Source organism: Poeciliopsis prolifica, unplaced genomic scaffold, assembly GCF_027474105.1.
Source record: "Poeciliopsis prolifica strain line A6 unplaced genomic scaffold, Auburn_PproV2 SCAFFOLD038, whole genome shotgun sequence".
In the NCBI taxonomy this organism is placed as follows: domain Eukaryota; kingdom Metazoa; phylum Chordata; class Actinopteri; order Cyprinodontiformes; family Poeciliidae; genus Poeciliopsis; species Poeciliopsis prolifica.
In genome coordinates this window covers 2,989,942-3,013,903 of record NW_026562413.1, presented here as the reverse complement: position 1 = coordinate 3,013,903, position 23,962 = coordinate 2,989,942, and the positions used below count along the sequence as shown (strand labels likewise).

General features: G+C 36.4%; 1 protein-coding gene across 1 annotated transcript in view; it reads right to left on the bottom strand.

The window, feature by feature from the left end:
• Window positions 1-23,962, bottom strand: part of csmd3b (CUB and Sushi multiple domains 3b) — a 356,525-nt gene that overhangs the window by 160,998 nt on the left and 171,565 nt on the right. The window contains exons 5-6 of the mRNA XM_055053697.1: window positions 19,751-19,958; window positions 1,521-1,633 (exon numbers count right to left, since the gene is read on the bottom strand). Coding sequence (XP_054909672.1) covers window positions 1,521-1,633; window positions 19,751-19,958 — 321 coding nt within the window. The remainder of the gene's footprint in view (window positions 1-1,520; window positions 1,634-19,750; window positions 19,959-23,962) is intronic.

The window sequence follows — 23,962 nt, the reverse complement described above, 5'->3', positions numbered from 1 at the left end:
CATCTGACTGTTCTAAACATTTTGAATATTGTTTCACAGCCCAGTCCTCCTTTACAATCGTCCTGCCATGCCTCCCACTTAAAAAAAACACACACAAAAACATAATTTTACATTTAATTTTGTGGGAATGCTCATTCCCACAAAAATACAAAATGAACACTTGTTTTTGTTTGCCACGTTAAAAATGATAAAAAAGTTCAAAGGGTGTGATTGCTTCTGCATTACAAGCATTTTGAGCAGCTTTCAGGATCGAGTTGGCACGTGTCAGTCTCCTCACTTGCTCATTTCTACTTCAAAAGCTGGTTACTCACATACCAAATTTTCATGTCAGAGAAGATTAGGAGGGGGAACGTGACTTATGCTTGCGAGAAGACTAATATAAGCCCAAAGACATTAAGATGCTGGCAGCAGCCTTTAGAAATGAGCAAAAGACTATAATTACTGTTTCAGAGAGAGAGAGCAATCTAAAAATACCCTGGTTAGTAAGTAAAGGGGTGCTAGGAAGACAGGCGCTCACATTGCATCATTGATTGTAAATGAAATCAGTGTTTTTAAATGTTGTCCTGACATTTAAAAAAAAACTGCAGGACAGCAGACTATGGAAAAACTGGCACTGAAAGTTAAAATAAATGTAAGTGGAGTGAGTGAAGGTATTAGGTGTGGCTCAGTGGAATGCAGTGAGATTCAGCTCAATGAATAAATGTTTACGTTGTGTCTGCTGACCTGCAGGTCGAGTTTTGTAAGCCTATTAGAAAAAAAAATACAGGGTTGCAGTTTATAAATAACTTAAGAAAATCTCATGCAAGGGACTAAGCTTTCATTACCAGACCACATTTCACCTTCTTTACCCTACTTTCCATCACTTCCTCATAATACATGATTCTGCATTTTAATCACACCATGTGTGCTGCAGGTGCACTGCATGCCTCAGGCTAAGACAATAGCAATTTCTGAGTGACCTATAATGCTGCACAGATTTAAGAGGTGATTTGAGACCGAAATGAAAAGCTGGAAAATTAAGAATGGGAATAAAAAAAACAAGCAAAGTGTAAATAAAACACTATCTGTTCCAGCCGTTCCACAGAGCACAAATTCACCTCTCATTATCACTGTTGGGAGACGTGGCTGTTGCCAAATAAATTTCCAACCGCGTTCACCGTTTAGGGGCTTCTTCAAAGAAAAGTAAAAGTGTGTGCTTTTGAGCATTTACCCAGGAGAAAACAAAAAGCTAACTATGTAAAACAAGGACAGAGAGGGAAACAGAGAGATGAAAACAGGGAGAAAAGCATTGTTGAGACAAAATGACTGGGTTCAAGAAGTGTGATTAAGAGGAGTTATTTGGAGGATTGAATTTCAAACAGAAACCAAACAAAACAGGGGAAAAGGAAACAAAACAAAAACTAAAAGTAAATTAAAAGCCAAAAATAAAAGCTGTTCATAAGCAGAGCGCTGTTAGCCACACGTAACCACCATGAGCATCCTGTGTGTGGGTGCATTGAAATTATTTCTTCTGATCTTACCTTGATAATGTGCACTGAAACCTCGGTAACGGTGGTTGCTATCGGACACAAAATGCAGTCGGAGCCAGTTCTTGTTGCTAACGATTGGAGAGGGCACGTTACTTCCCGACAACCTGAGGAAGACCGAAAACATTTCAAATTAAACACACACACATTCATACACACATAGGCAATAATTTTTAATCTATTCAGTTGTTTAATATTATTAAAAGACCATAAGATACTTTAGGTTACAGAGTAACTTAACAAGACTAGCAAGAAGAATAGTTGGCACCAAAACAAGAGACACAACAAATGGCAAACAATAAGAACTAAATACTAATTTACAACAACAGAGGCATAGCAATAAATAACCAATAAGCTGAAAACACATTAAACATACAATTGAATCCACCTATCCATCCCAGCAGTATTTGACTTGCCATCAATTGTCAAAAACTGAAGTGGCTTAGTTTATGCTTCAGTCAGTATTGTATTTCAAACCACCTGAAATATCAAGGAAGGTAAAAGTAAGTTTCCTTCCTTTCTTTCTTCACCACAATCCGCTTTCTGACATTGCTTTCTATGTATCTTTTTATGTAGGCACTTCTCCCTGTTACACTGTATTATTCATGTTTACAGCACTTCTTTCATTTTCCGCAAGGACATTATTACTCAGAGCACATTGTATGAATATTCAATTTGCTCCAATATTAAAACGGGAGTAAAACCATAAATCTACACAAAGCTCATGAATGTGACATTTAAATATTTAACAATGTGCTCAGAAAGCACTTAAGAACCCTAAGCTACAATATGTAGGTATAATCAGAAAATTGTTCCTTACAGTAGCTGAAGGAAAGTTTAGTGTGAAAAGGTAGGCATTCAGTACCTCCAGAACTTGGGGTGGGGGGTCTTATCTTGAAATGCCCCCCGCAATGGCATTAGTCTCATGTATGAATGTTCATAAAATATACAGTAAGACTATGGCACCTTTCCAACTACTTGTATAGATAATTAAAGTCTACACTGAAGCAAAGCTATTACTTTAGTGAAAACATGAGCAGAGAAGCTACCTGGTGTCTCATGAATCGTTCCCATATGAACCATTTGTAATGCATTATTAAACCATCCATCTATGCTGATGGCTTCTGTCTCTAACTGTTAAGTGCTCTACAAAGACATCTGCTATCAAAGCATGTCATTGAAACCCAGAGGTACAGATTATTTTCAGAACTGTTGTATTTTTTAGGTGTTGTTGGTGTTCAACGAATTGATTCAAATGTAATGTGCAGAGTGTGAGGTTACAAGGTTTTATTTTCAAGTATCTGACTGGAGAATATAGTAGAAAAGCTGCAATTTATGTGAAAATCTATAAAGATGCATATGTATAACTTGTCTGAAACAGTATTATGAGAAGCATTACTCAGCATTACGCATTACTGTAACTGCGATATTTGTGAACAAGGAGAATATTTATTTTAAACATGTTGCCCTATGAAATTAGTTATAAATTCATATATATATATATATATTATATATATATATATATGCAACATAGAATTATATATAATATATATATATATATATATATATATATATATATATATAGCCCATTTTGTATAAGAGCAAAAGAAGAAAATATCTGCCCAGTCAAAAGATTAAAAAGTCACATGGATTTAAGAATATAGGTATAAGCCTCCTATTGGATAATTACTAATTACTGCAAAAGCGACTATCGTTCATCTGAGGACACATCATTTAACCCCACCTAAAACAATAAGAAGCTTCTCATTATTCAAAAGCCCAGTCAAAAGTCTCTCCCCATGGTCACTAAGAAATACATTTGTATTTGCATGTGTCACAAATAGAAAACAGCTAAAGATATTGTAGAAGCTACTAAAATTGGGTTAAGAATTGTCAGACATATTATTAAAAACAGGAGGGACAGTGGAGAACCATCAAGGAAGAAAAAACAATCATGATTGTGAATGACAAATACCTAAATGTCTGCTGAAAATAAATATTAAAAAACTAACAGTCGAACTCAAAGTTTAATAGTGAAATTCTGAACATTTCCACACACACAACTATAATGTAACTTTGGGACTGAACAGCCGTGCAGACATTAGAAAACCACCAATCAGTGAGATTAACCAGAAAAAAACGGCTCTAATTTGCCAGAAAGCATAAAGATTGGACTCTGGGGGAATAGAAGATGGTCATTTGATCTGATGAGTCTAGAAGTACCCTGTTCCAGAGTGATAGACACATCATCAGGGTAAGAAGAGAGGTATATGAAGTGATGCACACTGGCTACTACGCAAGCCGTAGGGAGCAGTGCTATGATCTGGGTTCGATCATAGCACAAATGTGAGCAAACAATAATGTCAGCTGACTACCAAAATGTACTGAATGATCAGGATATTCCATCAATGGATTTTTCTCCTGGACGATGGCACAGGGACACTCGAAGAAGACAATGCCAATTAATGGGCTGAAACTGTAAAAACAACATAATTTTTACACACAGATTGACCACAGTCTGAACCCAAACCTCATTGAGAATCTTGTTCTGAAATATCAAACTTCAGGAAAGAAAATCAAGTGCCAAACTCCTGGAACTTAGTGACAGTAATAAAATAAAAGAACAAAAAAAAAAAAAAAAAGAAATCAACTGTTCGAAGAACAGATGAATTGAACAATCACAACCGTTTTGAAAAGACAAATCTTTTCTCAGAGCTCTGGTAGAGCAAATAGATTTTTCAGCTTTTGCAGAGTATGTACTCACTTTGAAAATGAATCGCAAAACTGCATTTAAAAATGCATCTCTGAAAATACACAACAAATCATTGACTGTGCAACTTTTTGTATGACAATATCTTTAAGCACTAGTTTTGTGTCTGTTTCTTCGAAAAGTTCAATGGGAAACTCTTTCTAGGACCTAACAATGGTTGAAAGATTAAACATAAGTCTGTACTACTGTCTAATGTACTTTTTGGTGTTTTTAAATGTGCTTGCTACCTCCTGCATTTCATTCAGGGCTACAATTATTGACGGTAGAATGGATTAAAGCAAAATACTAAGATTGAGAGAGTCAGTTTTCCTGTGTGTGTATATCTTGAGGAGAGAAAGAGCCAGTGGAGAATTGCCAGAAGGAGAAAGAGAACATCACTGATTAAATACACTACTAAAAGAGTATCTTTTCCTCTCTCCATTTCTGTGCCTACCACCCTGCCATCCATCCATCCTGTACAGCAAAAATACAAGGGAAAGGGAGGAAGCAAATGAAGAGACATGGGCTGAAAAGGGGGAAGGAATATAGATCAATAAAGCTTAGAGTGAGATACAGAAGGAGAAAGCCGTGTGACATTAGGAGGAGAGGGAAAACAAGGCAAACGATGACAGAGGTACATTACTTTGTCTGCTGGCTACTTAATTATTCATCTCAGTACCCAAGAACTGTAAAACAGAATCACGCAAAACAAAAGGTGGCAGCTGATCCCAGTGTGGGTAATTTATAAATAGGAGATTAGGAAACATATTTAAGTTTAAATATTAATTTTCTACCACACCAAACACTTGACAATAAATATTATATAACATTAGCATTTGGAGCTGTGAACTTTTTATGTTTGTTTTTCTTTCCCTCTGCTCCAAATCATCTTGAATTTATGACTGTTCACACAGAGAGATTTCTCTACAGGGACTTAAAATGCAAACCATAAGATCACAGTAGTGTTTATGCTTTACATTGTTTAGGTAGTGAAAGGGTATGGGGCTTTAATCCAGTCCAATGTATGCACATGAGCAACTTTGTTTACCTAGCTGAGCTTGTAAAACCCTTATTGGCACTGCAATTCACTTTGACCTGGTTTGGTCCCCTTTCTCTCCTTCCAATGTATTCCTTTTGTGATAGATGTTCATAAATTTACAAATTTTAAGCAACCATATAATCACAGCTGCACTCAGGCAGTAGAAGCCCTTTCTTCTTTAAACGCTGCAGACAAACTTTACAAAAATGACCAATACAAAACCTTCAAATGGTGCATAAATTGCATTTCACTGCTCCTTCCATTGGGAAAATACAATACAATGACTAAGATTGGTGAGCATCAATTTTGTTGTGTGATGGTATAGAGAACAATCTCTGGCATGCTTTTGAACACTGTGCTGCTCACCCTTTTTCCCTGGGGCAAGGAGGAGTTAAGCTGGTAAAAGGGGTTGGAGGAGCTGCTGCTGACTCTGATTCATCTGATGTTAAGAGTGGCAAAAGATACAGCGTGCAAGTTAAATATTTAAAAACCTTGCTAACATTTCCCTCCACTGATTTAACGCTGGTGAATTGGAGGCCAACACCAGTCTGTGGTTATGCTAACTAAGTCCACTGGTTGATAATGACAGTTTACCCAACTCTCTGGGACAAAAAAAAACTGGATTGCAAACTGACTCTTTCTTTTGACTTTCTTCTTTTTTCTGTTTTTGACAGCCTGATTTAGTGTATTTAAGCAGGGTGCTTAAATAAAAGTCGCTGTCGTACTCATCTTTTACTAACTGTTAGTAAACAAGTGCGCTGAAGCAGGAACAAACCACTCCATGCAGATAAGTAGAGGTGTTCTGTAAATGTACTATATTTGTTTTTTGATCTAGGAGTATTACCAATTAACTTTTAATACCAAGAACAGAAAAAATAATGATATTATTCATTACATATTAATTATATTAGTGTCTAAAATAAACAATTAACGGCCTGTACTTACATAGTATTTTATAAAAAACCTCAAAGCATCACAGTACTTTCAGTCATTCATCCATTCATGCACACGTTCACACATAAGCTACTGGATTGTAGCTGGCGCAGTCTGACAGAGACTACTTTGCCATGCATCTGGGTCCTCTGAACACCACCAGAAGCAGACAAGTCAATTGAAGTGTCTTGCCCAAAGACACAACGACAAAGTCAGACAAAGCGGAGATTCAAACTGGCAACCCACTAATTACAGGATGAGTGTCTACCACTATTACTACTGCCACTAAAACAAATAGCACTCAGTAACCCAAATTGTGGTAAAAGTACTTCTGCGTTTACCATTATGTTGATAACAGTATTAGATGTTTTTACATTGGTACTTGCATGTCTAATGATCTGTTGGAGGAATTTTGATCTTTGTAACCTTTTGATGGGTAAAATATCGACAAATTAGTCTTTGAAATATGGCACCTAATTACGTCTCAAAACCATCTGATCGATTCCTCTGAAATGTCTTATTCTGATAGTTAATATAAACTTTGGGTTTATTTATATTCTTAGTGTGTGTAAACCTTGTCATTATACAGCAGAGATATGCCTCTTAGAAAGTTTGTCTTAATAGCCTTATCTATTTAAGACAGATGGGGACTGCCATACACATATACAAGAAAACACACCTTTTGCGACAAGTAGAAACAGGAGAAAATGCATTTCAACACGAATCCAGACACACACGCACACACTGCAGTTGTAGTACTGTGTGTAGTACTGTAGAGTCATCATCAACCAGCATAGAGAGACAAAAAAGTTCCACCGTTTTTATATATGTCTGCCTGATGCATGTACATTGTGCGTTTGTGTAATAGTGTTTATTGCGTGCGTGTGTGTTTACATTGTGAGGCTCTATCTCTCCTCGTGAGCCCCAAAGCCTGGGCCCAATAAGAAGAAGTGCTGTTTGGGAAAGGGTTCGTTTTAGGACGAAGGTGTGAAGTGAGTACAGGTTAAGTGTAAAGTAGGCATGTACTGGCAATTATTAGGTTTAGAGTAAGAGTCAGGGTTAGGCTGTAGAAATGAATGAAAAGAGAATGGAACTCAATGCAAAGTCCTTGTGAAGGTAGAAAGACATATTACATGTGTGTGCACATAAATACGTGTATGCGTGCGCGTATGCGTGCATGCGTGTCAGGGCTTGCGTAAGCATGCCTGCTGTGTCACTCTCCATCAATCTCAAGTGGGCAGGGGGTAATCAGTGTTCACAACAGGACCATGCTCTGTCCCTCCCTCCCCTCTCTGTTATCTCATCTAAAATTTTCTCCTCCTCCCTGCTCGCCTCCTCACCGGTTTGTCAGCATGAATGATACAGGTGTTTTAAAGGTGAGCTGTTCATAATAACGCCTAAAATAAAGCAGAAGTGGCTGACTAAGGATTACCCCACACCCTCAAAACAATAATAATTTTGAACTAAGATTATATAAATTTCTTGATGTCCAAATGGCAAAAAATTGGACATCAACTTTACAGGGCTGGACAATATTTAAATAACATTCCTCTTACAGTTATATTGATACCATAGCCTCTAGTTAGGGAGCTAGTTATTTTAGAAGGCGGTATATCTTTTCTTCATAAATTGATTTTACCTTTTCAAAGTGTATGGCCCTTCAACTGTACTATGTACACCACGTCTTCCAAAATATTTAGAATTTGCTTATGGTAACATGGTCTTAACTAATATTGCAGATTTTTATGTTTTTACCTTAAAACATTTAAAATAAGACGAACATTGTTCTAGAAATTAGGGACAATATTTAAAAGACCTCAACTCTTTGGGAATCACCTGACTGGTTCTTGTGGAGTTTTCACATGTCAAACTGTATGAAAATGATTATTTTATCCTTTGAGGGTAGAAGCTGCTTGATGTAAGAATAATTTATGGAGTTAAGTGACTTAACATTAATTCTCCAGAATATTGCCATGTTCTTGGCCGAAAAAAAGAGAAATAGCAGTCAAGACCCGATAAAAAACATCTGAATCTCATTAGACATTGCTCATGCTTTTGGACTGCGGGAGGAAGCCAGAGTACCCGGACAGAACCTACACATGCACAGGGAGAACATGCAAACTCCGTGCAGAAATACCCTGAGCCGGGAATTGAACCCAGGACCTTCTTGCTGCGAGGCAACAGTGCTACCACTGTATAGCCAAAAATAAATAGTAAAAGAGCTCAAATATCTTGTGGCCATGTTGATACTATCATGACTAAAAATAAGCATAACGAGACTAAAATACATAAGTAAACTAAATTAAGTTGAGATATTACTTCACTGATTCAACTGCATTATGATTTTGACTTCAGGCACAATTAAAAACAGCAACGTATGTATTTTGGTGGAACTAATTGGCTGTGGCTTAAGCTGGCTACCCATCACGCTTCATCAGTCTTCCCCTCCTGGCCAGGTCCCTCTGGTTTGACTTAGCAACTCTAGGAAAAGGTTATTTTCGGTGGGAATGGGAAATATCAGTTTTACTGCTGACTTACAGGTGACCTGTGAAAAAAAATCCTCCCTCCAATGATGACATGGGTTCACCGTAGTTAATATTAACCAGATAAATTACCAGCCAATCGGAAAAGCAACAATAACATGAGCTTAAGTGAATCTTACATTCATAATCCAATTAAGATTTTACGCACAAAAATATTTTACACACTTTATTAAATATGCAACAAAAAGGAAAGCATTGCTGTGACAAAAAACTAAAAGAATATAAGAATATGCAAAAATGTAGAAACTGTGCCCTACCTTTATATTCAGCCTACTAATACTCTAATACTCAAAAATAAAATACAAGGAATTATCTTCAGAAGTCACTTAATTGGCAAACAGGAATCTTTGGTGGCTGCACAAACTGGAGCGTTTTGTGAGGAAATGACCTAGTTTGAGTTTTTCCATTTTCCTTATCTTATGCTGATGAGTATAACCTGACTTTGTTTGCATAAACTCTAATCTAATTATCACACACTAATCTAATTACAGACTTTACTTTGATTCTAAGAGTAATTTCATTAAGCTGTTTACATGCCTGGCAGACACAGATTTATCTTAATATGCTCATCTTAATACAATATCACATCCTGAGTTGACTGAATTAATCAAGTTTTGTTTTTTGTTTGTATCAAGTCAAAAAATACATGTTCTTATACAACAAAAAAAGACAGTTCTGCTTCAAACTGTTTCCTGCAGGTTTTACAGAAAGAATCCAGTTAAGACCAGATTTAAGATGGTGGTTCCAGTTACTGAAAAAAGACAGTTGCTCTAAAAATGAACACTTACATATACTGGACAATCTGGTCAGAAAAGAAAAACATTCTGATGGACAGATTAAGTCAGCATATGGTGTTTACATTTCCAATCAACTTCCTTATGTAGCTAATTTTTTCAACTCTTCATATTGTAACTATCTGAACAAACTTTTGTGACCTCGAAGGAACAAACTATGAGTTAGCTGCTCCGCTTGGCTTTTGTGAACTTGGTACATGATCACATTTTTAGTTTCATGTGCAGATGGCAACTGTCAGTTTCCCAGTGACTGTCTGTCCTTCTGTGTTTTTCTCAACTCCTCTCAGTGTCCCCATCTCTTTGTGTCTACAACCTCTCTGCTCCCCCATGAGTCTCCTTGATGGCTTTTTCTTCCTGCATCTCCCTTTCCACTCGTCTTGTCCTGTCAGTTCACATCTCTCCCACCCCTTGTCCTCGATTCTGCACCTCTGCTTTCCTTTCCACCTTGCCTTTCACCTTCTTACCTTTCGTCTTGTCCTCTTCTCTCCTGGCTCATGTTGTCACCCCAATTGCCCTTTTTGGCTCCTCTTTCTACCCATCCCTTTCTTGTCCCCGGCATTTTTGTCTCTGCTTCTTGAACATTCTTCTGAGTGACCAGAGATTTTCTTCCTAAAACAATGTGACACCCCTTTCACTATGCTCTAATTTTGCCCCTTCTTTCTTTTTGATGCTCTGAAGTGAGGTGCTTTCACTAAACGAGTTTTACAATTTTCCCCAAACTCTGTCAAAGGTAAGTTATCACTGTGACATATTTATCAAGACATGCTAAGACAATAGACTTGTAGATCTAAATGAGACTTTGAGTGAGCCAAAATTGGATTTAAGAATTGACACCCTTGAAGAAACGATTTAAAGGTCACCGCGTTAACATGAAATCCCAGTGTTGAAAATAGATTCAGACAAAAATACTCCTCATTATGAACTTGTTTACAAGCTTTCTACAAGAATCACTTGGCTTGTGAATATGGCTGGTAACGGATTCCCTATGGAGTCCACCGTATCTCCGAAACTGGTGGTAGATGTGATTTACAGAGGTTCATTTTAGAATACATCAATTCAAACAACAACATGTGCTTCTTTTTCTGAGGTAGCAAAATGAGAGAAACTTTAGAACAGATCATGTCAGAGAAATTTTGTGAAACATTTTATTTTTTTCTATTATAATTCACATTTTAGTTTGCATATTAGTGTTCTTTAAATTGATTGGTGGAACAAGAGATTTGCATAATGTATGTTTAGCTAATCTCTAACAATTGTGATATGCAATCAAGACAATATAAACCAAATATAATTGTTAAGTCTTGCCCAAGGAAATAGTGATGGAAGCAACCCACCAATTACAGGATCAATTCCGATCACTGTAACCATTGTCATGAGCTCAGGTGTAGCACACAGGGTGAACATAGATGTTTCCAAAGAATGGCTAACGCTCAGTCAAAAAGGCTCTGGCAGTCAGCTCTTTTTATCCTCACTGTTAATGAGTCTGATGTCTTGCAGGTGTGCAGGGAAACACCTGCAAGTCGATTTCATCCTCTGAAGTAGAACCTGATCTCCATGGCATTTTTAAGAGGTTCCAGGAGCTCTAACACAACAAAAAGGACACACTACACAGATACAACAAACCATGTTCCTGATCCCACAAAAAAGAAATCACCTGTGATGCAACAAGTAGTTCAACAGAAAATAATAAAATGAAAGCAGAAGTATTTAATTACACTGTCACCAGAGTCATAAGCAAATTTGAATGCTTTGTGTCACTTCAGATTTTCAAATGCTCATGTGTTTCCAAGAAAGTGTTAGGGTAATATTAGGGTAATGTTAGTCTGCTACTATTTCGTACTTTTGAGAGACCCAATTAAGATTATGTTCTTGCTACAAGATTTCTGTTCAACATGTCATGGTCTATTTCTAAAGTGACGCAGTCCGACATAAACCGCAAGACAGGATCATTCACATACTGCCTATATTTTCTCATTTTACTACATACTTCCTCTTTTAAGTTTTTCAATGGCTAGAGTAATTTGGCTATAACTTTCATGTAATGTATGGTTACATAAGTATTTAATATTTCATTAACAGTAACAATGCCATGATCTATCCCCACCGGCTCAATTTGTTGGTGTTTCACCAGTTTTTAGATGCACTGTGAAATTTTACTTTTACCCATGTTCTGCTTACATTCCGCTTTTCTCCAGGCTTGACTAATGTTTTCAATGCATTTCTATTCTCATTAAACATTCAATGAATAAATATTTCAACAGGCATATTTGCTGTCTTCCGAGTCTTGCATTTCGCTAACACATCAGAACTCATCTGACTTCTATTCACACAGATAGAAGTACAAGTGCAGAGATGGGGATACCCATTTATGGCTAAGAATTTGTTCAAAAAGTTTGAAATAGATTAACATTTTTTTCTCAAATATATGTCTAATCAATTGCATATGACAACATCTTTATGCAAAATTTGACTCAAAAGTCAGGATCCAAACTTGCTCTAAAACGTTGTGTGTTTTGGCCATATCAGAAGTAATCTGTTTATCTTGTGAGCAAGAAAAACAGCAAAGTTGTGCATTTCTGTCCAAGGTCACTGCTCCATTTCCTATTCGGGATGGTGCCACTATCCCAGCATCCTTTCTGCCAGCAGCATTGATTAGCACTCGGCAAGCATAACATCACTCTCTCACACAAACAAATGCACACACGCACCCACACATGCATGCACACACTCTTTGTCTTATAAAGCCAGTTCTGACGCCACCTCTCAAAAGATTGCTAGTGGTCTACCAGATCACAAGCCCACAAATATGTAGTGTTTTATGATGTTTTGCATAAAGCACAATAGCAGAAAGAATAGCATGAAGCAGAGCCAAGCGAAACAAAAGACAAATTTCTGGACAAGAGACAATGACAAATTTTTGATTGATGATTCAGGAGGTATTGGGTTTACTTCAGTGGAGCTAACCTGGACTTGTTCCAGTCACACAATACTTTATGATTTCTCTTCATTACATTACACAACATAGGCAGCTTGGTCATTATTGTCAAAAGAAATTGGGACTGAGACTTAGAGCACAGTTAAGACTGCGCTTTAAAAACCCTTTAGTAAAAGTGACATTTATTGCATTTTATCCTTCTTAAACCTTTATTTAAAAGATTTAAAATTCAAAACAATAGTGGTCAACAAATGCAGCGAGGAAATAAAAACAGGGCTTCTTGAGCGATAGGAGAAATGGGAGGGTAATGTTTCTCCTTAAGTACAAATGGAGTTAAACACAAATTGATTTACATTTTAAATAATTTCAATGTTCATGTTCGAAGTAAAAAATGACCAGTTTGGGATGGTTCAGAAAAAGTTCCAACTTGAATCTGACATATAATCTTTGAAAGAAACAAAAGATTGGGCTGACAGCAAGGAGGCCTTCCATTTGAGAGTTGGATCTCTTCACTAAATATGAATTATCAGTGGAATCACTATTATGAAATAGCTTTTATGCAATTATAAGAAGCATTTTATTGCTTTAAGTTGAGTAAGGGCTTTTACATTAATTATTGAGAAGCGTATAGATAACTCCAACATGTCAATTTTATTAAAATGCACATAAAAAGCCCCTTTACATTATCTCATTATAATTGAGAAAATGCATATTCAATTTTTATTAAAAAATACATATATTGGTATTAATTCAAATCTGCCAGAGGTATGAATAAGTTTAGGTGAAACTGTTTAAATAATTACATTTACAAAAACATGGCTAAATTAAATGCACAAACGCAATTGTTTATCAAAGTGTCAGGCAGCCAAAAAGGATACAATGGTTTAACATTTCTTTAAAAATGTGTTTGTCCTCAACAAGTCACACATGACAAGATTGTTGACAAAAAAAGAGTTTTTTCAGGCCTTTCAGCGTCTTGCTGCAGCGAACAGAAAGACTACAAAGTCTTATGCTGGATTTGTCTAAGGCAATGTCAACATAAATAAGTTTACAGAAATATTGCAAATAAACAGTATAGAAGTTGAAGCAGATAGGGGAAACTACCCATGGGCAATTTTGTAAAATACACCAAATCAGTTCATTTTGAGGTGAATTCATCATGATGGTCAGCTAACAGTCGAATTTTGAGAACAACAGTTTAGCAACAAGACCCATAGCTGGCCTGTGGAGGATATCAAATATGGGGAGTGTCGTCAGTAAAAAAAAAAGCATAGCAGAGGAAGTGAAAGGAAATGCATTCAAGGAGGATGCCAGTTTCACCTTAGACTTAGTTAAAGACAATGTTGTTTTGTGAGAGTCTGAAAATATTTGTTGCTTTCTACTGCAACTGATTTAAGATTATTGCCAAAGTATCTCTGGACAGGCTGAAGGGGTAGAGAATGTTGTCATCAACTGAATGGTGCATAATAAATCCATCATACTACTCACTTCACTAGTGTAGTTACAAGAAAGGAGGATCAAACTCTGCGGAACTTCAGAGAGGAAGGAGGTGAGAAATCCCTTGTTTGGAGAACCAAAAAAGAGATTTACAAGAAATCACACCCACAAACACGTGCACACACTCTGTCTCACAAAGTGTGTGCACTTTGCTCAGGAGGAGAGCGGCAATTGTCACGATCGGACAGCGAGTAAGCAGAGGGTTTGTCCCGTCTGTCTCACAAAAGCACACACAGGGTCAGTGCAACCCTGCCTCACCGAGCACAGAGTAAAAAACTTATGGGGTCTCAGTGACCCTGTCTCTTAAGATGTTGGGAGGGTTAAGTAATCTGTTTGGTCTTCATTCCAAGTCCCTGCAATCTCTAGACAGGCATGACTAGGAAAAGCATAGAAACAGGTTAGGATTACTGCTGGTAAAATGAGAGGAGTTCAAATGATAAGGGATGGTATCTCCAAGATATGAAACAGCTCAAACTAATACTGAAATTAGACATGAGGTTATAAACCACATTTATTTAATTCTGAATGTGAGGATCAGATTTCAGTAAAAAAAACAACAAAAAAACATATCAATTACTCTAGTTAAAGGTTTATTATGTTTCAGTTTCTCCCATCAAAGAGAACAGTGATGAGTAATGCCATTTAATTCCATTTAGAGCCACCAACAGAAATAAAGCATCAAACAAAACTATTACTTCCCCTTGGAGGAATCAGCTATTTGCTCGAATATTACCGAGATTTTAGACTTTAATTATCTTGTAAAGGTTGTGCCTAATTCAGATGCGTTGTCAGCAAAGGCCAAGCCTCATGCAATTCAAAGCTTTGGAAAATCCTTTCAATTCTGAAACCCTGTCCTAACAATTAGCAGTCATTGGACTCCTCAAAGCACTTGTCTATTAATAAACATAATTTATGTCTACAAAGCAGAATAGAGTCTTAAAGATGACAGCAAAGCATTTCCAGATAGATCTTTGTTCAGTCGTCATCGCGCTAAATGACATACACTTTTAAGAAAAGAGGTCAAAATGAAGTGAACATATTTTGATAAAGATGCTCAAAAGATTGCTGGAAAGAGAAATCAAAGTGTTTCCCTGAGTGAGAAAAAGACTTTCAAGAAGACTAAGCAGGCTCTGGTGTGTAGCAGCATTGTTCAAATATGCAAATGCATAAATGTGACCTTAATGTTTTACAGTTAGAAGATAAAAACAACCTGACCATCTAAAAAAGCCTGCAGCTTTTCGGAAAAAAGCTCTCAGGACTGATCACATTGAAATTATTTTTGTGGGAACAATGATAAGTATTTGGAAAAGATAATAATTTTGCGAAAAACCCGTTTAACCAGTAAAGAAAAAGGAAACCAGCTTACAATATTTCATAACAAAATTAATTAAAGGTGCAGAGATGATAGCTTGGACAAAAGACTAATGATTCTAAACACAACCACATATTTACAAAACACTGCCTAAATATACAGAAAAGTGTACATGCTTCCCATAAGCATAAGTTCTCACAGTCACATAATCTTGGCATAATAATAAAATCAAACCAAAAGAGAATAGTTCATAATCTGCTTCAAGCAGCTGCTATGGCTGTGTACTTGACCCTTATCAAATGCTAAAATACAAAATATGGTTGAAAACAATGAAACACCTTTAGAATGACTCTTCTATTTATTGTAAAAAATATGTAATTTTCTAGATAATGGAATCACAGCATCACCAGGCTAAAATTAACTGTCTTCTTATCTGTCTTTCTTACAGTAATTTGACTTGATGAATCCCTCTCAAAACTTGACATATCTTATTTCCTTTAGAGCTTAATCTCAAACTTAAGACCAACAGAAGACGAGAAAATGACAGTACTTATGCAGCCTTGTCCAGTATAACAATTTTCTGCCAAGTTGTCATGCTGGTGCACCTAATAACATTAAATAGTATGTTAGTGGGAATGTAGAAAAACCTGTGCTGTGACAAAGGGTGAAAGTTACAGACAGACAGATGGACAAAACAAAGACTTAAGTACAACTGAGGTGCAGGGAGATACTTTTCTGTAAATATGCTCTGCTTGGTTTCAGTGACAACCGATTGGGAAACAACAAAACATAAAAGGTGTGCGTTTGGGTGTGCACTTGAATAAGTGTGTCTAGCATTCAAAATGATTACAGCATTTAACAAATAGGGACATAGTTGTCTTGTAGGCCCATCACACCGATGAATGCTGATGAGACACGAGGAGTCATCCATATATGTTGGTGTGCAAGAAACTGCAGCCCTGCAGCAGCTGATAAATGCAAATTGTTCCATGTTTTTGTATCAGGATATCAGCCATTAGCTTCCTCTGCTCATTTAAAATTTGCTTTTCGATAATTAGCTTCTTTTCTGACGTTGCCAATGGACCGCGGTATATTAACACTTGGTGACAGGAGTCAATTCCAAAGGAATCAGACAGCTTGACTGGGTATTCATGGAGATAATACAACAGCAGAAGGTTAAAAGGTTTAAATTTTAGAACAGATGTTGGTTTAGCATGTTTTTTTTTTCTTTGCTGCACAGTGCCTGTGTGATACAAAATGGTGCACAGCAGGTAAGAGATGAGTAAAGTGAAGATAATATTTCTCAATTTGATGACATCTTGCAAAGTTATAGTGTCTGTGATTGGTATGCAAGGCTACACAGAAGTGTAAATATAAGACCTAAATTTAGTTGCTCGTCAATGAAAAAACAGTTGGAGAAAGTTTTGAAACAAAGTATTATGCTCTTTACGCTATTTCAGTGTTAAGCCCTTTTACAAACATAATGATAATAAAGTATGTAAATATTTGTTGTTTACAGTTTGGGAGCAGAGAGAGATTTCTGTTTACCAAGTGGCTTTATGTTGATTTGAAGTTGCAAGAATTTTCACAAGGACAAAAATAACTATTGATGAGACACAGGGAAAAAAACCCAGCCTGATTCGAAATACTCGCAGAAATACTCATGATCACACCTACATATGAAGAAGCATAAAAGGAAAACACAAAATTTGTAAAAGCAACAATATGTCGGCATATACAGTAAAGACAAAATGTTAATTGACCATATTTCCAATTACAAGGGTGAAAGTATCAAGATGTAACTATGTGGTTCTCAGCAAGTCTTGAAATGAGATGGATACAAATTCACCAAAAGCAATGACTGATAAATAAAAATAGTAATTTCATTGCTTCCCTATTTGGTCTGGCTTGTGCTGTACTTACAGTCCAGGTGTCAAAGAAATTACCCTTTTGTCTGTCTGGGGATCAATATGGTTTAATGCCTCAGGTACAGTACAGTGAAATAAGTTTTAAACTAGCCAAATTTTCATTATGCTTTTCTACAACGCAGCCAGACCAGCTTGCAAATTTTCAAAATGGTCTTGATCAATAGATTTCTGAAGGTCATTGATCGATGCTTCAGTGGGCTTTTGACCCCATTTTCTGTCCAAACCCAATACTTGATTAGTTCAGTAAACGCTTAAATCTGAGAAAATTGTACAATTGGAATGAAAATATCAAATACCAGGCCTTAAAAACCTTCTTATAGAGAAGGAACAGTATGTAAACCCATACACATGTAAAACTGGAAAGTCCAGCAAAGTCTGGATAGAGAAGTTAAGAGACGTATCAGTTTGTAATTAATCTGCATTAATTAAACAACCTGATCATCAATGTGCATGCCCCTTTTCAGCTTAAAGGTTCATTGCTGTTAATATGCTATTTAATTTATGTTAAACCACAAAAAAGTTTTCAAAAATGCAACACAAGAAATAATTTGTAGGTAGGGTGGCCTAGCAACACTTGGTCTCCAGGCCCTTCATAATTCTTTAAAAAATAGCCAGATGACCACAAAACTGGAAAACCTGAAACCAAAGTGAAAAAGTTTAAAGCGCTATTGTCCCCTTAAAGGCCATAAACAACTTATTTGCTGGTTTCTGATTCATTCCATGGTATATTTCTCCAGGCACCTCACCTGCATTGCTTCAATGGATTTGCCCTACAAATATGAAGCTGTTTGCATCCTCAGCATCACACTTAGCCATACTATAAAGGTTGAATCACTGTAAGTGTGATTGTGTTGTTTTTCTTATGCAGCACTCTTTTAATGCAGCATTAACAAAAAATAAACGAATAACTCACACAGTATGCAAATTATTCTATGATATAATATTGTGCATAGAAAACCATAACTAGTTGAAAATATAATTAAAGTTTGATCAAATTTCAGTGGTTGCCATTTACCCTTACTGTTTTGTTTTTGTTTTTTTGTATTTTTATGTTTTTCTCGACTCCAAGCAAGTAAAAGCAGCATGATGGGGATTTGCACCTGTGCAGAAACGCTCAAGCTTCCCTGGGACCAGTTACCATTATTACTTCCAAATCAATACACATGCACACACTCTAATATCCCTAACCATGATTAGACTCAAATTGGTTACAGCAACAGCAATGATTGATCAATACCCTAATTTACCAGCAATCAATAAACAGCCAGAGCAATAAAATGTTGTTATGAGTGAACTATTTGAAAATACATGAAGGTGCTGTTGAAAGTGGAACCATCAGAGATCAGTCAATCCCTCTATGACGTATGAGCCATATACAAAGACAAATAATAGCTATTCACTGAGAGTCAATACCAACTGCTTTATCTCCACAAAAACAAACTTTATTTACTGTTTTTATTGTTTCATTTTTTCTTTTCTTTTTTACATCCTCCCACCTCCTTCAAGCTTACTTTTACTACTCACATTATATATATATTTTTGCTGCACTCCTTGGTGAGGTGAAATAGTGCCATAAGTTAGCAACGACTGAAATGTCAGGTCAGTAATGTCAAGCAAACTTTTCTTTTCGGTAAAGTATGGATAAGGGCCAGCATGATTATTATATCACCAGACGGTCCTCGGCTGCCCGGCATTTGATTGGATATGTCAGCTGTACCCTGCCTGCATCTATGGAAAATGGGTTTTCATGAAAGAGAAAACTATTTTTAAAACATTGCTAAAACTTTCCTAACTTTAGTTTAGTTTTATCTTAGTTTTGTGGCTACATATTAAGAGAGACCCATTTGCCTTATGCGGCACACCGCAAGTCTCCTTACAGTATACGTATATAATTATCATTGGACTAACAGTGAAATCCTCTCCATATTTTTTCTGAAATTTAAGTGAGTAGTTCATTTGACTCAGACTTAAACCAGTTTCAAACTAACAAGTTTATTACGGCAGGTATTTTCTTGTTTTATTCAATTGTTCTTGTTTTTATCTTAATGACTAATTAGCAAGCACATACACATAAGACAACACAAGCACTGCAATACAAAAAAACAATATACTGTAAGTCAGCCATAATTTCCACAAACAGCAGCTAAACACTGACAATAACAAAACACTTACAAAGCAGAGATAGGAAAGAATATCATATCAAGTTTCATGTTATTTTATACATAAAATAAATAAATAAAAATATATGCTGATAGTTATTGTTATCATTAAGCTCTTATCCATGTCATTAGATACATTCATAGCTCACAGCAATCATTGTGGATCTTGAGAATGAGATTAATGAGAAATCTCACACGTTTTAAATCAAACTTTGCCTGACCCAAAAATTCAGAACAAACAACAAACAACACATTTTGTCACAAATACCCACTTGTACTAAAAGCAACACTCAGACATTTAAAAGTAAGCAAAAAAAAAAAAAAAAAAAACTCACCAGATGGTGGGTGGTTCTGAGCCCTCCACTTCCAGGTAGTCATACTTTTCTTCGGTCTGGAAGTCTGTAAAGATGACAGAGATGGTGTCTCCGGGTTCGGCCAAAAGGATCCAAGTACAGTCGGCTTGGTTACCATAGTTGCCGGGGTAACTGGGACTGGTCACCACCCCACTGCCGCCCCTCACAGTGCCCCCACATGTGTCCTCAGCTGTCAATCAAATCAGAGTGACAAATAGAAAACCTGGGTTAGGGAGAGGAGGAGGGACTGAGGGGGCGGACTTTTTTTTATTATTTCATTTTTAATAAAATTGCTTCCTTTTTGGATTTTTAATTCTTTTTTTTTCTAAGATTTGATGAGTTAATTAAACTCAACGTAATTTATCAAATTAGCATTTCAAAGTCTAATATGTAGTACACGTAAAGTCGCTTCAAAAATCCAAGTCAGCCAGCCCAACTCCCCAACTCTCTCCCTCTAGGAGGTGGCTTTTCCCTGTTGCCTTAATTTTTAGTTTTCCATGTTTTGCTCTATGTATGTTATTGAATGTTAGAAATGAATGACTGTTTCATGATTAACTATCAGATCATATTAGCAAACTATACTGTGAAAATATGGAGATCTCACAATCACTCCTTAGATATGAAGTAAACATGAAAAACATGTCGATGGCACAGCTGAACAGTCTTTGCCAGTATGTCTTGTTGAATAACTTTTTACAGTTTATGTTATGGCCAGTTAGAATTAGAAGTTGGGTTCATGGGTTAGGCTGCAATTTCTGTGGTATTCATAGCTACTCTACTCTCCTCATACAAAATCAAGAATATGCTGTGTTTCTCATTGTAGCTCCGCTCTCATCTCCTCCAATCACCACCTAGGAACTTTGGATTAAATTGGTTGCCAATTGGTGGATTAAGAATCATATTCTTCTGAACTTCAGATGGTTCTGAAAACATTTTAAACAAATCCAATGAAAGATTTTTGTAAAACTTTCTCATAATTGGTGATCACGTCTGATTGATAGCCTTGCATAGCTGTTTGTAGTAGTGTTTACAGTTTAACAGATAAAGACACATGGATTGCGCTGTGTACATGGCATAAATTATACACGTAATTTATACAGACACTCACTGAGAAAAACATTCCACATTGCATCCTACTGAGTCAATGGTACACTGGCTTTGGTCTTACACATGAAGCCATGAGGAGTATTCACATATTATTTACATTGGAAAGAAAACCAACACAAATTGTGCCCAGCCAGAGTACCATTGACCAAAAAAACAAAACAAAAAAACAACAAAAAAACACAATGTTGAACATTTTTCCCCAACAGTCAAACTCTAATCTTGGTATAAATTATTCCTGTATAATTTATACATTAAAGAGGCAATAATGCATGGAGCACACTCTTATAGCAGACAGGTATTTCATTGCCTGCCAGAAAGTGCAAATTTGGATGACACCAGATTGCTCCACAGCCCATCATATGTTGATATCGTCAGTGTTTAAAGACAGTTATTGTGTTCACACCAGATGGGTGTCATCCTTAAAGTGCACTCTCTGAGAAGCTGAAAAACTACATCCTTTATAAGAGTGCAGGCAGGCACTGTCAGGTGTACATGCACATGCTTTAGGCTCATCTACGAAATGCTGGCTTGTAAGGAAGGGTGGTGGTGGGGGGAGAGGCATGTACAGATGACAGAGATAAGGTAAGGGATCAAGCCAAATTCCACACACAGGAAAGGAGTAATGAGAATATATATATGTATATATTCTCACGACAAAGACAACACAGGAAATATAGGGTGTTAGAATTAAACAGGGACCAAACAAAGGCAAGCACTAAACAAGGAAAAAAAACAATTGAGAGGTTCATTTTGAAGAAGGTAAAATTACTGGTACAGACTGTACCAAAGAAGAAAGCAACAAACAGAATGGAAAACAAAAATAATTGGTTTAAAATTAACTTTATGGTGGACTTCAATTGATCAGTGAGGGAAATTCACGCTATACATGCAGAGCACATACACTCATCATGGTTAATTTTGGACTTTCTTGCTTTATTTGAATGGCAGAATTTTAAGGATGTGATGTTTACATATTTCCAATAAAAGTTCACAAAGCAAAATAAGGCAAACAAATTAGATTTTATGGTATTAATCTTCCAATTAATACATGGGCAACAACTTACAGATGAACTCAAATATATAAGTATGGGCATATATACATAGGCTGGTTGTGTTAGCACTCATCTGATTAGAAATGATTAACTCAATTTATATGGGCTGGTTTCTGTAATTGCCCCAGCTTTCAAACATTATTCACACTTTGTAAAAATGTTGAAGTTAAGGCCATTCAGGAACAAACCAGTTTTAACATATATTTTATAATTCAAGGGTTTGAATCCACAACCTTGTCCAGGTTTCAAACATCTGATCCACACCGACACCCGAGAACAAACAGAAGAGCCAAAGAACTATCAAGGTTCAAGATGTTCGCCAACTGAATGATGCTGGAACACGTAAAGCTAGTTCTGCTCTAACATGAACTGTAAGGATTTCACCTAAAAAGAAGAATCCAATTACTTCAAAATGGGTTTGAAGTGATGAACCTTCAAATTCAACTTAAATTTTTTCTGCACACATAATAATCTAAATACTGTATCTTCTGGAGTTACATTTTTTATTTATTTTTTTGCTACTGTGATGAATACAATGCTTGGAGAAGTCAAAGTGAGGCTTTTAAGCTTAAGAAGACTAAACCAATTACCACGCATGCTGATGAAGGGGTGTTTCACTGCTATTGATTTGGTACATACCACAAAGTGGATGGAATAATCAAGATGATAGATTAACCTCTAAATACTTCAGTCTTAATTAAAACCAACACATGAATGGTTTAAACTTTTTAACAAACTACATGGATCAGGTGTGACTTGACATGGGTCATTTCACCATTTTATAAATGTAGATTAATATATTTAGATAGGACTAAAGTCCCTCCAGAATATTGTTTTAAACATGGCTGATAGTATCCAGCACCCCAACAAATGACACATATTGAATTGATTCAAATATATCATCAAAATACTGTAATTTCTACAAAATTTGTACCAATTATGAGTGTATGTGAACTTCTGACTGAAAATGTAGAAGTTACTGATGCAATGAATGGAAAATAAAGGTGTTATTTATTCTTTGATAGGCATCCATCTACTGTCTGTTGGATCAGTTTCACAGAAAAAAAAAAAGAGAGGGAGCGGGAGGTAAAAAACATAAAATAAAACAAACAGACAGTCAGTGAGACAGGAAGACAGAAAGACTATTCAGCAACCCAGACAGTCATTTCACCACTAGACAGTCAAGGAGATTTGTGTAAATGACCCAACAGGCCAAACCAAGACCTGCTGAGGTGCCATCATACTTTCAGGAAAGCAATGAAGCATTGTGCATTAGGTGTGTGTCTGGTGTGTGAGAGCACTGCTTGCCGGATGGCAGCTGTCACAGGTTTATCATGACAACGGCAGTACATCGGCAAGCACTGATGGACACAGACCTGCACTCTCACGCGCATCCACACGCATACACACATGCACACACAGCTCTTTCAGCCCGCAGGCATGTTCATCTGCCAATGGCAGTTGACAGACAGATGGAAATCCCTCAAGGTGCACTGATTTGTGATGCGGATCTAAGTAAGGTAAACGAACTGAAAATGCAAGAAAATTAGCAGTAAGCTTGAAGGAGATTGCAAAGTTTGTACACTGTCAAATTTCAGATCAAGGTGTACCGCATCTACCTTCAGATTACACTGGGTAAAGCGTAATTTCTGTTATAATGGTTAACTGAATTGGCAAAGACACACAATCTTATTAAATTAGTATAATTGTGGGATATAGGCTAATTGAACTAACTGAGGTTTATTTTTCCAGGTTAGGAAAATTCATAAAAGGAAAACTTCCCAGTACCATAAAATGATATGAGTCAGACGCTCACAACAAATTTATTTGCTACTTTGATACCTGGGCTTCTGTATGATGTGGATAAAAAAGGATTTAGATATTGTGAAAGTTCTTAGACAAGTTTAATTGTTTTGAGAACACAAAATCAATTATGCGAATAAAATATATCATAGCTTGTGGCATATTATTTACAATCACCTCGATATAAATGCTGCATGTGATATTTTAATTATCAGTGGGGCTGCATTGCATT